The 15,292-nt window shown below is 35.3% G+C and overlaps 1 protein-coding gene across 1 annotated transcript in view; it reads right to left on the bottom strand.

Moving 5' to 3' along the window:
* Positions 1–11,707: 11,707 nt before the first annotated feature.
* The window catches only part of LOC138151035 (complement factor H-like), a 112,228-nt gene continuing 108,643 nt past the window's right edge, over positions 11,708–15,292 (bottom strand). The window contains exons 22-23 of the mRNA XM_069074470.1: positions 13,061–13,267; positions 11,708–11,971 (exon numbers count right to left, since the gene is read on the bottom strand). Coding sequence (XP_068930571.1) covers positions 13,071–13,267 — 197 coding nt within the window. The 3' untranslated portion in view covers positions 11,708–11,971; positions 13,061–13,070. The remainder of the gene's footprint in view (positions 11,972–13,060; positions 13,268–15,292) is intronic.

Genomic DNA, 15,292 nt, shown 5'->3' with positions numbered 1-15,292 from the left:
GAGAGAGAGAGAGAGAGAGAGAGAGAGAGAGAGAGAGACTTTATAGATAATTTAGTCCAGTATCTTGACAGGGTTTCCTCCAACAAGGAAATAAAGTCCCCTGAAAGGCTATTTCTTGCCTAAAGTCACACAGCCAACAAATAGTAGAAAAGGGATTTAAATCCAGGTCTTTTGTCTTTGCCTAGCCCTTTGCCCACTATACCACACCTTGTACATATGAAGTAATGATCTGTGATGTAAATAATAATAATGTGCAGAGACATTATACTTTCTTTTATATCTCTTCAATGTATTTATCCTATCTTACTGTTTATTAAGGTAGTCTAGATATATGACTTTTCCCTTATTATACTATCATTTTAGTGATGTCAGAAACTCTCTAATCATAAGGACTAAACCTTGTGTCTCTCTTGGTACCTTACTAGAGTTCTCTGAACATAATCAGTTCTTACAGAGATTTGTGAAATTTTATTTGATTAACTTTAAGCCCCCATTAACACTTTGCTTGGACTATTACAATAGATTCCTCTCTGATTTCCTTTTTTCTAAACTTTCCCTTTTATAATCCATTTTTCAGAAAGCTCACAAATAATTTCAATGGCTTTACATTACCCACAGAATAAAATATAGTCTTTTTATAATCTCTCTACAGTTGAGCTGCAATCTTCTTCTCTGGTACATTTAATTTCTTCTTATTTCCTATCATTCAATCCAGTTCCTTTGAGAACCATTTGTTAAGCACTTCCCCTGTAAGTTAATGAATTATTTATTGAAGACACCATGTAAACAACTATACACATGGAAGACATATATAAAGAGTAAAAGAAAGGTAATATCTCTCTTTTTTACATTTTAAAAGTATTTTATTTATTCAAATTACATGTGATGACAACTTTTAATATTTATTTTAAAAAATTTTTAGTACCAAATTTTTCCCTTACTCCCTCCCCACTCACCAGTTTATAACAGTAAGCAATTCAATAATGTAAAACATATTTCCATATAAATCATGAAGTGAAAGAAGAAACAGACCAAAAGGAAAAACAAAACCATAAAAAAGGTGAAAATAGTATACATCAATCTTTAGTCAGAGTCCACCAATTCTTTCTCTGGATGTGGATAGCATTTTCCATCATGAGTCCTTTAGAATTGTTTTGGATTATTATATTGCTCTGAAGAGCTAAGTTATTCATAGTTGATCATCACACAATGTTGCTGTTGTTGTGTACAATATTCTTCTGGTTCTGCTCACTTCACTTCACATCAGTTAGTATAAGTCTTTCCAGGTTTGTCTGAAATCTACCTGTTTATCATTTCTTATTGCACCATAATATTCCATTACATTCATATACCACAGCTTTTTAAGTCATTTCCCAATTTATGAACATACCCATAATTTCCAATTCTTTGCCAACACAGAAAAGGCTGCTATGAATATTTTTTCCTGAAACATTATTTTGATAAAGAGGCCTAGGAAGTGAAGAATGAGCTGCAATACAGGTAGTGACCTCTATCTTATAAGAGCTTATAATTTCTGGAAAATATTTAAAAGATCTGTATTCTGAGTGTGTTTAAGTTAAGCAGTATCAAATATTCTGACATATGTACAGTGAATATTTGTTTTCAGACATAAAATTAAAGGGAATAGAAAAAATCATTTAACAGTAATGTCATAGCTAAAAGCTTTCTATTATAAGCATATGTAAAATGAGTAATAACTTTATAATTGCTAGAATCAATGTAGTAGGCTATATTTCTAGTTTTAAGATTTGTAAATGATCATCAAAGTTTTATGAGAGAAAAGAGAAAAAAATAGTAAAAAAAAAACCTCATAACATGATAGCTATGTGTATACTTTAGAGCAAAGACAAACTTTTAAGATTGAGATTATTAAGATGAATTTTGTGTAAAATTTTTTTAAGTAACATAAATTCCCAAAGTATGATAAAAAACTGAATTCCTAGATAATTGTGGAATTCTTTAGATATCACAAAGTGTTTTAGTCAAAAAGGTATAGCAATAGAATCTGATCACAGTATTTTAAAAGCTTGTATTAGAATCTTCTTAAGACGAGCCTTAAGTAATTTAAAAAATTTCTTTCATCACATCACAGCTCATATCCAATTACAATTAAATATTTCATTCCCATGGAGCTGTAATAATCAATAACGATTTACTAGGTTTTGGGGGAGGCTAGGTGGCGAAATGAATAAAGCACCAGCCCAGGAGTCAGGGGGACATGAGTTCAAATCGGACCTCAGACACTTAACACAAAAACTAGCCATGTGACCCTGGGCAAGTCACTTAACCCCAATTGCCCTCCAAAAAAAGAAAAGCCAAAAAAAAGATTAACTAGGTTTCTCCTACATAAAGAATTTCATTTAATGTTTTTCTTTCTCAAATTTAAACTTGTCCTGGTGTAAAAACCAATTGCTAGAAATCTTCTTAATATTTTGCCACTTCTTAGCAAGTTATGATTAAATCAAGTTCGTTTCTCAGGCTGAATGACCTTGCCTCTAGAGATAGGTTCCATGGGCTTTTGGCAGTTTTACAACATAAGTAAAGTTGATATGGATTCTAAGCAGGAGAGACTGGGGGAAGGGCTGGGTTAATGGTTATGTGCCTGCATTGCTAACTCTCACACATGGAGTAGGAATGTTCTGAATGGGCAGAATTAATCTGAAATAAAGTTTTCACCCAGTCTCCTCCTTTCCACATACATTAATTAATTAACAATTTTAAGTTTTTAGCAGCAAAACAATAAAATAACTCAATTAACAATTTTACAAGTTCCAATAACTGATAACCAAATTGTTTTAGTTGTAACCTCCTTTCTAAATTCAGGTAGAGGTGTAAATACCTGAGTTTCTATGTGGCAGATATAAGCAGTAAGAGATGTAAGTGACAACTTTTTTACACAACTTCTTTTTCCTCTATCTTTTAATTTTAACAGAATTCAGATTAAAAACTTACTTTATTTAACACTATGTCTGGCTTACAAATGAACCCTCAATTTTTACTATATAATTGAATTTTACCATAATTTAGGAAAACCAATAATAATACATTAACATTATGGCATTAATTGTATATTTAAGTCATCATTTGCAGAAATTATTGATAGTAAATTGGGCCTATTAAGTACAGAGGTTTTTTCTCTTGTTCTCATAGCTATAGAGTCTGATTGTGTTAGGGTTAGAATGGAGAGACTCATGTTTAGAAATGTGTAGCTGTTGCTAGTGGAGTCCTTGATAAATTTAGTATGCCTCCTCCCTTTAGCCAGATTGGGGAAGGAAACTCAAATTCCCTTTTATTTCTACAGCATTCTCTCTATATAATCTGATTGAAGATGAGAGGCTTGAATAAAGTTTTGTAAAATGTTTTCAGCTAATTTTAACTTGTACTTCAGTGCTATGGTTATTCCTAAAAATTTCTTAGAGAGTTAAAAGCTTTTAACTTGCCAGTTAGAAGGAGTGGGACTCTGGAAAATCCCAGAGACTCGCCTTGTCCCAACTTCCCCAAAATTGGGGAGTTCAAAGATTTCACCTTTTAAATGTTTCTTTATCAGATCTCAGTAATATTACAATTTGCCTTAATGCCAATTAGTATAATAAATTCTGGATTATCTTTAGCATCAAGTTAGGTGTGACACACTCACTTTTTCACATTCCCTAAAAACAAACAGAATGATTTCAATTGACTTTCAGTAGCATTCTGAATACAATGTTGTTGTTTTTTTCTTATAGGTGAGGCAGGAAATGGCTAAATTCTTGTCTGTTTGCCTCTTTGATCTGAGGGGGGGAAGTTCCCTATTTATATCTTATCACCTTCTCATTACTTAACTTGGCCAGAGTTGAATGAAGAGAAGGAGATTTTCAAACCTTTAAAAATCTTAAAACTTCTGTTCACATTTTTCAATGCAAATAGTTTATGCCTAGATATTTTTTCAAATTCTATCCTGATACTTCTTGTACACTCTAATGACTTGCTTTTACCCTTGTATAAAAGAAAAATACTTATTCCCTTTCATACTCACTTATTTCCTGCCAGTCATTTGTGATTTTGGTGGGCAAGAAGGAAGGGGGGACAGAATGAGATAACAACATTTCAAGGAAAATCAAGTAGTCCAGCTGCGTTTTCAATCTTATAGAATGGCAAATTACTCTCACACACAGACACGAAAAACAAAGCAGATAGATACAGAAAAATAGCAGAATGGATCCAAAAGCTTGCAGAACCGTAGATCTCCTGAAAAAATTAAAAATTAAACCAGTTACTCGGCACTCCAGGCCAGGAAAGACTTACTTGATCCTTTTCTTTTGGTCTGTTTCTAATAGAGACATTTCACCGGATGGTTCAAGCCACCTTTGGCCATTTCCTTTCTGATGTTAAACATATCATGAATATATTCCATAGAAAAAAGGCAGAAATGGGGAAATTCTGGAGTCCTTCCTCCGTGAATCTCTCACTCCTCTGTCTCCTGGCTGGTTCCCAATTTTCTTTTACTATTTTTTTTAAATATTCTTAGATAATTTTCTGTCTCTACTTTTACTTTATACCTGTCCCATTTTCTCCTGACAGTTTTTTTTTTTTTTTACCAAGACCCGGTTCTTGTCTTAATGTTTCTAGTCCCTCATCTCCTACTTAGCCTGTGACTCTTTTAGCTGTAAAACTGCTAAAAGTGTTCCCTAGGGGTCCAGACCCTGTTTAGACCTAAAACTGCTAAATGAAAGGTGAACTATTGCTTCCTTAACCTCTTACCATGATGCTGCAGCTGCTGAGGTACCTCTTCTGATGAGGATTTCTTTTCTCTGAAGTCCCAAGGAAGCCACTTTCTTTATATCTTCTTTCAGATACCTGTTCCAGGCTCCATTTGTAGGGATAACATTAAGTGGATTCTTAAGCCAGCTCTAAAATCACACTCTAGTCTGAGAAAGTGTGATGTGCCATAAGCCAGACATGATTGATCAATGCAATCCATTTATTGATACCATGAGTAAGGTTTTTATAGAGTAATAGAACAAAGAAGGTAATTATAGGTCATTTAGTTTTCTAATACTGTTTTGTTCAATTTCAAGATGCCAGATGGTAATGTCAAGTTAGGCCTTGATGATAATCATGGCCTTGCTGTTTCCAATACCCAATGAATAGTATCTAAGAATGTATAAAAATCATGAAAGGCAGCTACGGTAACATGTTCTGGCCAGAATCCTAGAACAGGGAACAGACCTGGATCTCAGGATATCAGGCAGGCTCTGATTTACAGCTGCATCAGTGGGAAAACCTGTGCTGGCCATACAGAATGACAACAACATTGTGAAAACACAGAGCTAACAATCAAGGACCAACCTGGTTCCTGGATCAGATGTTTTGGCTCTCATCAATGGTATAATTCAAAGATAAGATGTATGTAAACTACTTTCTGTCCCTATTCATTAATTACTTTCCAAGTTTCCATATTTTGGTTGGATTTGTCTAGAGTTCCACTCTGTATCTATTCCTCTGCTGGGTTTCAACTTCATTTAACAAAATACTCCTCCTGGGTTAAGTTCATCCTCCCTAATCTCCTCCTCATTCTGCTATATCAATTATTTATTGACCCAGCCTCCCTCAGTCACCTCTACCCTCTGAATGAAGAGTAGAGTAATAAACTCCACCCCAATGTCTTCTTTATAAAGGGCAGAAACTAAACCTTTTCTCATTCAACTCCATCTTCTCTTCTGCTTGCTTTCAGCTCCACTGGAAGACATCCCCATGCTGAGTAGCTTATGGTTTCCACCTCCAATCTACTCCACCCCCCTTTTTCCTTTCTCCTTTTGTGTATAGTATCCCCCCTTAGATTATGAGCTCTCTGAGAGAGGGAACTTTTTTTCCTTTTTATTACTTGTATTCCCAATGCTTGCCTGGCATATATTTGGTGCTTAATAAATATTTGTTAGATTGAATTTCATTAGATCTGAAAGGGTCAGTTTCTCAGTGTTATAGTTTTACCATTTTTTTCTTCCTTCTATTTGATAAACTTTTCCTTTAGCATTTAGAATCTATGCTCTTTGGTGCATACATATTAAATATAGGTATTGATTCATCATCTATGGCAACTTATAGTAAAGTGTTTTGATTGTCCCTTTTTATCATGTTTATATTTACTGTAGCCCTGTTTGAAATCAGGATGGCTACCCTAGATTTTTTAAAAATATATACTTGAAGGTAGAAACAGGACTTCCACACAGCTCCTGCTTCCACCCCCTCCAATTCATGTAAAAATTTTCTCTAAACAAACTTTGGAGCGACAGAACCAAAAAAATGGCAGAGAGAAGCTAACTTCCCACTGAAGACAGCCTGACAGGCCAGGAAGGGGCCAGCACAGCACTCTGGGAGCTGAGCCCAGCCCGCCTGAGCCCAAAGTTTTAGCCTCAGAGTGGCTACAACAAGGGACTTCAGATCACCAGCAGCTGTGGCAGTTTCCAGAATTATCAGCCCATAAATGCTAAGGACAAAGTGAGAGGCCAGTGCAGTGTGGACTTTGGGAACTATCCCCTGGAGGGAGAAGTAGGTGAGGTGCTGAGGCCATGCAGCCACAGCCACATGGCTGCTTCAGAGTTCCTGACCTGCAGATTGTAGAGGAACCAAGCAACCAATCTAAGGGGTAATTTCTCTTGCTTTAACCTGCTTGGGTCTGGATTTCTGTCTAGGGTGAAGGCCTTGGGGTGTTATGTCCACTGCCAGAGTGTGTGGAGGCTTCAGAAAGCACACCCAACTAATAGCTCCAGTAGCTGCAAAAATAAGTCCCAGTGATTTGGGACAAAGTTCCCCTTTCTGATAGCAGAATTCTACTGTGGCAAAAAGCCCAAAAGTCAAGTAATTGAGTGGCAACATGACCAGGTAAAGGAAGCAAAGCACACAGAAGAATCCAATACTAGACTCCTATTTTGGGACAAAAAGGATCAAAGCATGGAACAGGAGGAAGATGGCAAAGTAAGAACTTCTGCACCAAAAGCTTCTAAGAAAAAGTGAGCTGGTTACAGGCCATAGAGAGGCTTAAGGAGGATTTTGAAAAGCAAATAAGAGAAGTGGAGGAAAAATAGGGAAGAGAAATGAGAACAATGCAAGAAAATTATGAAATGAGAGTCAACCACTTGACTGAAGAAAATAACACCTAAAAAAATAGACTAGCTCAAATGGCAAAAGAGGCTCAAAAAGTCAATGAGAAGAATGCCTTAAAATGTCAAATTTGCTAAATGGAAAAAGAATCTCAAAAGCTCACTAAAGAGAATAATTACTTCAGAATTAGATTGGAGCAAATGGAAGCTAGTGATTTTATGAGAAATGAAGATACTATTAAACAGATCCAAACTAATGAAAAAATAGAAGGCAATGTGAAATATCTCATTGGAAAGACCACTGACCTGGAAAATAGATCCAGGAGAGATAATTTTAAAATTATTGGACTACTTGAAAGCCATGACCAAAAAAAGTACCTAGAAATCATCCTTCAAGAAATTCTCAAGGAAAATTGCCCTCGTGTTTTAGAACCAGAGGGCAAAATTGAGGTTGAAAGAATCCATTGATCACCTCCTGAAAAGGATCCCCAAAAGAAAACTCCTAGAAATATTATAGCCAGGTTATGGAGTTCCCAGATCAAGAAGAAAATGTTACAAGCAGCCAGGAAGAAAAAATTTGAATGTTGTGGAAACACAATCAGGATAACCCAGGATCTGGCAGCTTCTACACTGAGGGATCTAAGGGCTTGGAATATGATATTTCAGAGGTCAAAGGAGCTGGGATTAAAACCAAGAATCATCTACCCAGCCAAACTGAGTATCATGTTTCTGGAGAAAATATGGTCATTCAATGGAATAGAGGACTTTCAAGCGTTCTTGATGAAAAAATGAGAATTGAATAGAAAACTTCATTCAGATACAAGAAGCAAGAGAAGCACGATAAGGTAAACAGGGAAAAGATATCACAAGGAACTTATCAAAGTTGAACTATTTACATTCCTACATGGAAAAATGATAATTGTAATTCATAAGACTTTTCTCAGCATGAGGATAGTTGAAGGGAATATATATGTATATATGTATACATACAAATATATGTCTATATAGGAGGGTATATGGCATGTGAATACATATGTGAGTGTGTGTATATATGTGTACAGGTGTACATAGGAAGAGGGCAGAGGACCAATTGAATAGGAAGGGATGATACTTAAAAGGTAAAATTGAGAGGTGAGAGAGGAATATAATGAAAGGAGATGGGGCGAGACAGAAAGGGGTAAATTTTCTCATATAGATGAGGCAAGGGAAAACTGTTAGAATGGAGGGGAAGAACAGGAAGACAAAAGGTAATGAGTCAACCTTATTCTCAGTCAATTTGGCTTAGAGAGGGAAAAAATAGAAAAGGGACAGGGTCAAAGTAGAGAATAGAACAAGTGATGGAAGGAAATATAGTCAGTCTTTCACAATATATCCACTGTGGAGATGTTTTGCATAGCTACACATGTACAAATTATATTTAATTGCTTATCTTCCCAGGAATGGTGGGTGACAACAGAGGAAGGGAAAGAATCTGGAATTCAAAGTTTTAAAAAATCAAATGTTTAATATATATATATATATACATATAAATTTTTTTTACCTGCAACTGGGAAATAAATATACAGGCACTGGGGCATAGAGATACATCTTATCATATTCAAAGCCAGAGGGGGCTGGGGAAGGATATAGGAGAGAGCAGATCGGGGGAACGGGTATTCAGTAGGATCACTGTTTTGGGGTGTTGGGTAGGGTTAAGATGGGGAGAAAATTTTTAACTCAAAATCTTGTGGAAATGAATGATATAAACTAAAAATAAACCTAAAATTTAATCCAAAAATGTACTTGAAGTAGAATGAATTGTACTATGGATAATATAATTTTGTATGAATTTTATATTTCACGTGTAAATATTACTAAAATTTCTTCTTGTGAATAGCTTAGTGTTGGATTCTATTTTTAAAAGCTACTTCTATACCATATTCCATTTTGTGTTTTGATTGATGCTATTCACATTCATGACTATGATTTTTTTATTATTTGGTTTTTTCATGTTGTCATTTTCTATTTTTTCCCTGTTTTCTTCTCAATCTTTTATTTACTAATAAGGAACTGGAAAAAAAGAGATCACACTTGTGTAATGTTTGTCATCTACAAGTAAAGCAGTTTGTGTCCTTTCTGCTGCCCCTTCTCTTTTCTTCTTGCCCTGCTCCAAATCTAGGTTGCAGGAGATCAGGGTCTCTAGTCACAGTTCCAGGGTAGAGGATCACCCTATGCTCACTTGCAAAGGGAACAGGGTTCCTAGTCTCAGTTCTAAAGCAAAAAAAAACACATTTTAAGGGAGAAGAGGAGTGCTAGGACTTGTGGTTTTAGAGGACAAAGGTTCATGACTTGGTAAAGACCAGAGCACAGGGCAGGAGAGCAGTGACCTCTCCTTGGACCATACTATCTTGGAAGCACTGAAAACTTATAAACCCCCTGAACTAGCTCTGGAAATGGTAGCACAAAAATTGTGAAGCTTGGGATAGGGTCCTCCCCATCCTGAGAGAATAGGCCAACTTTAACAAAAAGTTAAAAGTTCACAAATAGGGTGGGGGAGGGGTAAGAAAGAGAGAGTTCAAAATTCAAAAATTTTTTTAAATAATTTTGGAAATTAAACAATGCAAAATTTTTCTACAACTTTGAGCTAAAGAACCATGTAAATATGTCACTGTGTCCTTGGCTGTTTTTTTTTTCTATTTAGGATAAAACCCACTATTTCCCTCACTGGCCCTTTGGAGACCAGAGAGTTGTCTATACGCATCAAGATAAGCAAAAAAAAAGAGGACTGAGACACAAATATTCCCTGTTTAATATCTTAGTGTAGTTCAGTTTCAGAAGAAAATTAAATGAACTGTTCTGAAGTTGAGTGGGGTGCAAGGAAAGCTCCTCTGTCACAAATCCCCCAAAGTATAAATAACTTAAGTAGCCCTCTGTTGCTAGTCTTCCATGTTATAGCTCTTTACATACTTTAAGAGAACAATCATGTCTCTCAAAGTCTTACTAGATAAGTATTCTCAGTTCCTTTAATCAATCCTTGTATGTCATCATCTTGATGCCTATCACTCCTCTAGTCATCCTCTGTTGGACAGCTTCTTATTTATCATTGTACTTCTTAGATAGAGTGCCAATACTACCCAGATGTGTTCTGAACAAGATAGAACACAGTGTATCTATCACTTCCTATGTTCCTTCTATTAATGAAGTCTGAGGTGTCTATACAAGTTGTGAGGAAGGTGCTGATTAACATTAGTAGACACAGTTTCACTGGAAATTGTCTAAACCAATGAAATCACAAATCTGATCAAAACAAAATTGCCCAATTAGCTTTTGTGACTGCCAAGTTGCATTGTATTTCCTCATCCTTTAATTCCCAGAATCCTTACTTTCCTTCCAAGCTCAGATAAGGTTGAGCCTCTTCTATATAGCCTTTCAAAATTTCCTCAGTTGAGTCTCCCTTTTCTCAATGATCTTGTATTATCATTGGCATACATGTAATATTCATCCCCCTTTCTTCTCCTGCAACATTTTTTAAAGGCTAAGATATTCATTAGTGTTTTATCCCCATTGCTTATACAGTGCTTTGCTTAATCCTTGTTGAATTGACTAGAAAAATATTGAACTTGCAATCTATTGAAAACTGAATTGTTTTATGTCATTTTAATTGTCATTGCAAAATTTATTTTTGAACCTAAATTCATTTCTATTAAATTTATTTTTATTCCTATTGTTTATTACTATTGAATTTAATCTGAAAGGATTTAGTCTGATGGTTAAGTCGTGTTTTCAAGATCCCAGTTCTCTCATTTAACATGTTAATTACAAATTTAATAAATATGACTTCTGTGTCCTTAACCAAGTCACTAATAAAAACTGTGCCAAGCACAGGGCCAGGACAGATCTTTAAAGACAGAGAGAACTAGAGAGTTTTCTCAGATGAGAGCCTGGCTCCCCACCCCCATTCATTATTAGTCTTTTGTCTGGGCATTCAACCAACTGAAGACTCAGCTAACTGAACAATCACATAGTCCACAATTCTCCATCTTGTCCCTAAGTATAGTAGGAGGGACTTTGTTCAGTGCTTTGCCATGCTAGGTAAATTCTACCTTCAAAATTCCTGTGATTTACACATCTAGGAACCCTGTTAAACAAAGAAATTACATTAATCTCATGTGACCTATTTTTGAGGTAGACATCCTCTTTTTATGATAATTGCTTTTGTTTCTAGATATGTCATGATTTCCCTCTGATGGTACATTACAATATTTTGCTGGGAATGAAAGAATATTTTTCCTAGTTCATGCCTTGTAGCCTCTACATTCTTTCAATTTTTTCAAAGAAAACAAACAAACCAGAATAATATTTGCTTTTTCTGCAGCACCTCTTTTGGTCTGTATGATCTTTTAAAGATCAAGAACAACCATTAAACATATCAATAACATAAAGCAATGGCCTTTTTCAGCTATAATGAGCACTTGAAATTTAAATGTAACCAAAGGAATTGCAGATGCCCAGACATAATTCTCCTCCCCAGTGCTTCCAATTTAGTGCAGAATAGACAACCTGACTCTTACTTCCTGAGCGTATGGAGAAGTGATGACCCCAGGTAGTTAAATAACTCAGTGTTTTCTTATAGTGAAAGTTTTATTGATACATAGTGACTTTTTCTTAACTGTTTTACACTTTAGCTTTTGCAGTTTAAAAAGTGAATATTTTAAAGTCAAAAGTAAATTGAATGAATGATGGACCAAACTGTGTGAATACAACTAAATTAGAACATTTATCACAAAGTAGAAAATGATCAAATTGTGTAGACTGAGGCTGTGCATTTGTTATAGTCATCATTCCAAACATGGCTGGTGGTTTAGTCCTTCATTATCCCTGTAGCAGATTTCCTAAGGAAATAACATAACCAAAAGCAAAAAATTAGTAAGTGAATGGAAATATTCATCCTGAAAAACCAAAGGATTTTTATAGAACAGTGGTGCTATGAAAATCCTTTGATGCTGCATTTTAAAAAAAGAACATGCATAGGTTTTAGAGGGGCAGAAGACAGAATTGTTAGAGATGCATCTGTTTAGTTTAATGACAAATCCTAAACCATAGGGTAAGTTTCTATAAGAACAGGTTCTCAAGTGATACTATAAAGTTTGGCAGAAAACAGATTCCCTTTGTTTCTTTGTATTTATACCTGGTCTATACTATTGTTTCTCTACCTGGGTCTCAACATATTGATATAGAACTGAGGAACCTCTGAAAGCAACCCAGAGAAAATTGTTTCAATTTCCTTATTCTCTTCTGTCTGTATAATACTTCCTCTCCTTTTCTCCCCGTGTGCCCATGCAACAATTCAATTCCCTACAAGGATTCTGAGAGTTAAATAAACACAATTGAAAATCTGTACCCAGTGATGGTTCATCTGTCTCTGCAAGATTTTTAAATTTTTAAAATTCTCACTCTATAAAAACCATTAGGAACCATACAGAGTAAACATTTTATTTCATATAAAAATGTCCTTAGAAGAGTATAATGAATGCTAGTTTGAAGTGATATCTTCAAGACTGAAGTTTAACCAATTTAACTGTTTTTTGACAAAGTGAAAAGGAATTTTTAATCAATTTCTAGTAAAAAATTTGTACATATACATATATATATATGCATATATATGTATATAAGGTATCAAAGTACATTATAAAATCCAAGCCATGTCTTCTGACAATGAGGATTTGTTCAGGCTAATTTTTTTTTGGTAGTGGTAGTGGGAGATAGGGAAGGTTGCTAATCCGTCCTCCTAGAGATTTTGAAAAACAAATCAAGCAAGAATCTCTTTTGGATGGTTCTGCTGTGGAATTCTTAGAAGTGAATTGGGTGGATTTCTCATCTTTACATCCTGATGATAACATTAAAATGTTACCGTAATAAGAATATCACAAAATAGGAATGCCACTCACATCAGAAAAGCCCAGGATTAGTGTAGAACTCACCACAGTTCCGTTACATACATATGGGATAATTGATTTTTCCTTCTATGCACTTTGCTCTAAATGGAGGGGATCCTGCAGCTTTGTAATGTCCCGTAATACACATAAATTCTGTTTCTTGTCCTGTTCTTGAATAAAGTTTTTCAGAGTTTGACCATCTAAGTTCTATGTTGTTTTTCCTCATCATTTCTTTTGATACTGTGCATGCATCTGAAAGATGACAAGAATATATATTACAATTAATAATGTGTCCAACTTTACATTTTCCAAAATAATTGGGAATATAAAAGACATTTCTGTAGTGATAATGTAAGTCATTTTCTCTTCTTCTATTCACACCGCTGAATAATATGATATTAAATTCTGAATAATAATATATGATCAGAGTTTTAACTATTCTGGGTGGTGGCTTTTTCTTGCCCCAACATTTTTTTAAAGCAATTGGGGTTAAGTAACTTGCTCAAGGTTACACGGCCAGTTATTTCTGGGTGTGGTGCTAAGTATCTGAGCCCGGATTCCATCCCAGGTCTCCCAACTCTGGGGCCAGCGCTCTTATTCACTGCGCCACCTGACCGACCCTTGCCCCAACATCTAAAAGAAGATGTGCTTCCTTCCCACAGCAGTCCAGTGATTTCCATCCCGGTGTTTTTCAGTCTGTACTCAAATTAGGGTTGGAGAAAAAGGCAGGTCCTGAGAGATGGTAGGAGAGCAGGGTTGTAGGTAATTTTGTTGTTCTTTAGTGGCTTAAGTCTTGTCCAACTCTTCAAAACCTCATGGGTTTGCTTGGCAAAGATACTGGAGTTGTTTGCTATTTCCTTCTCCAGTTCATTTTACAGATGAGAAAGCTGAGGCAAACAAGGTTAAGTGAATTGCCCAGGGTCACATGGATAGTAGTATCTGAGGTCGGATTTGAAATCAGGTCTTTCTGACTCCAGGACTAGAGTTCTATCTACCATTTTAACCTAACTGCTCATGTTGAAGGTAAGATACTTAATAAATGTTTATTGGTTTCTGGATCGAGAAGTATGGAAAAGCAAAAAGGGCAACAACCCACTCTTATTGTTATTTCAGACAGTCTTTCTTAAAACTTACCTACTTGTGTTTCATCCTCACCCCAGATCTCACCAAACTGAATGTGCCTCAGTTGCTAGACTTCTTTATTTTTGTTTTGCAGCATCTACTTGAAGATCATTCTCTCTGATTTAGATATTTTCGTTCTCACATATATTGCTCATTTCTCATACTCTCACATTTGAATAGGTAGCTTTGAATCATGTAACTTTGTATACCTGAATAAATTGTGGTGCCATTCTGACATCTTTATACCTAAATGCACTTTGCTCCTTTTGAGTAACTGGATGATGATAGGTTTTCCAGGATGTGGTTACACTATGGTTGTTTCTTTTTTAGAAATATAAGACTGTTTGTATCTTGATGGCTTTACTGGAAGGGACATAACATTTTTCTGAGGATTAGGAAGGGATGTTGTTAAATCTGGGGCAACTTCAGGCAGGCAAATCCTCACTGTAGGGGTAGCTAGGTGGTGCAGTGAATAGAGCACCGGCTCTGGAGTCAGGAGGACCTGAGTTCAAATCCAGCCTCAGACACTTAACACTTACTAGCTGTGTGATCTTGGACAAGTCACTTAACCCTAATTGCCCTCCAAAAAGCAAAAAAAACCCAAGAATTATGCAATATTTATGCATGGAAATGATTATAAAAATAAAGATAGCAAAATGACCAGAAAGTAATATCAAGATTTAATATAATACCAATCAAAATATTAAGGAGCTACTTCAAACGATTAGACAAAAATGACCAAAAAATGTCTCAACAAGAACAAGTGAAGAACACTCAATTGGGTTTATAAACAAAAGAAAAGAAGAATTGTACTGAAAGGTATCATTATACAGTAAATAAGTGATTTCCTAAAATAATTTAGTGTGCTATAAAAACAGAAAACTGACAAGTTGGTCAGAATAGCTCATCTCCAATTAGAGATATATGATAATTTCATCTTTTTTGGAAAAGTTATATAATTTCATGATGAAAAAATTATGAGAAACATAAATCATATACTCTACTCTGTATCATGTATATAATTATCACCTGTGTCAAGTGTTTTGTGTTTTGAATAAATTTTTAATCTCTTTTACTTGATGTTAAGTCCTTTCATAATCTCCCATAAATTTATCAGCATTTCACTATTTGTAATGTCCATGCTGATTCCCAAAT

Source organism: Petaurus breviceps, unplaced genomic scaffold (genome assembly GCF_028583685.1).
Source record: "Petaurus breviceps papuanus isolate PSGF00001 unplaced genomic scaffold, PetGlider_PUasm1.0 90895, whole genome shotgun sequence".
Classification (NCBI taxonomy): Eukaryota; Metazoa; Chordata; class Mammalia; order Diprotodontia; family Petauridae; genus Petaurus; species Petaurus breviceps.
Note: the sequence above shows the minus strand (reverse complement) of the source record. Positions and strands in the feature narration are given on the sequence as shown.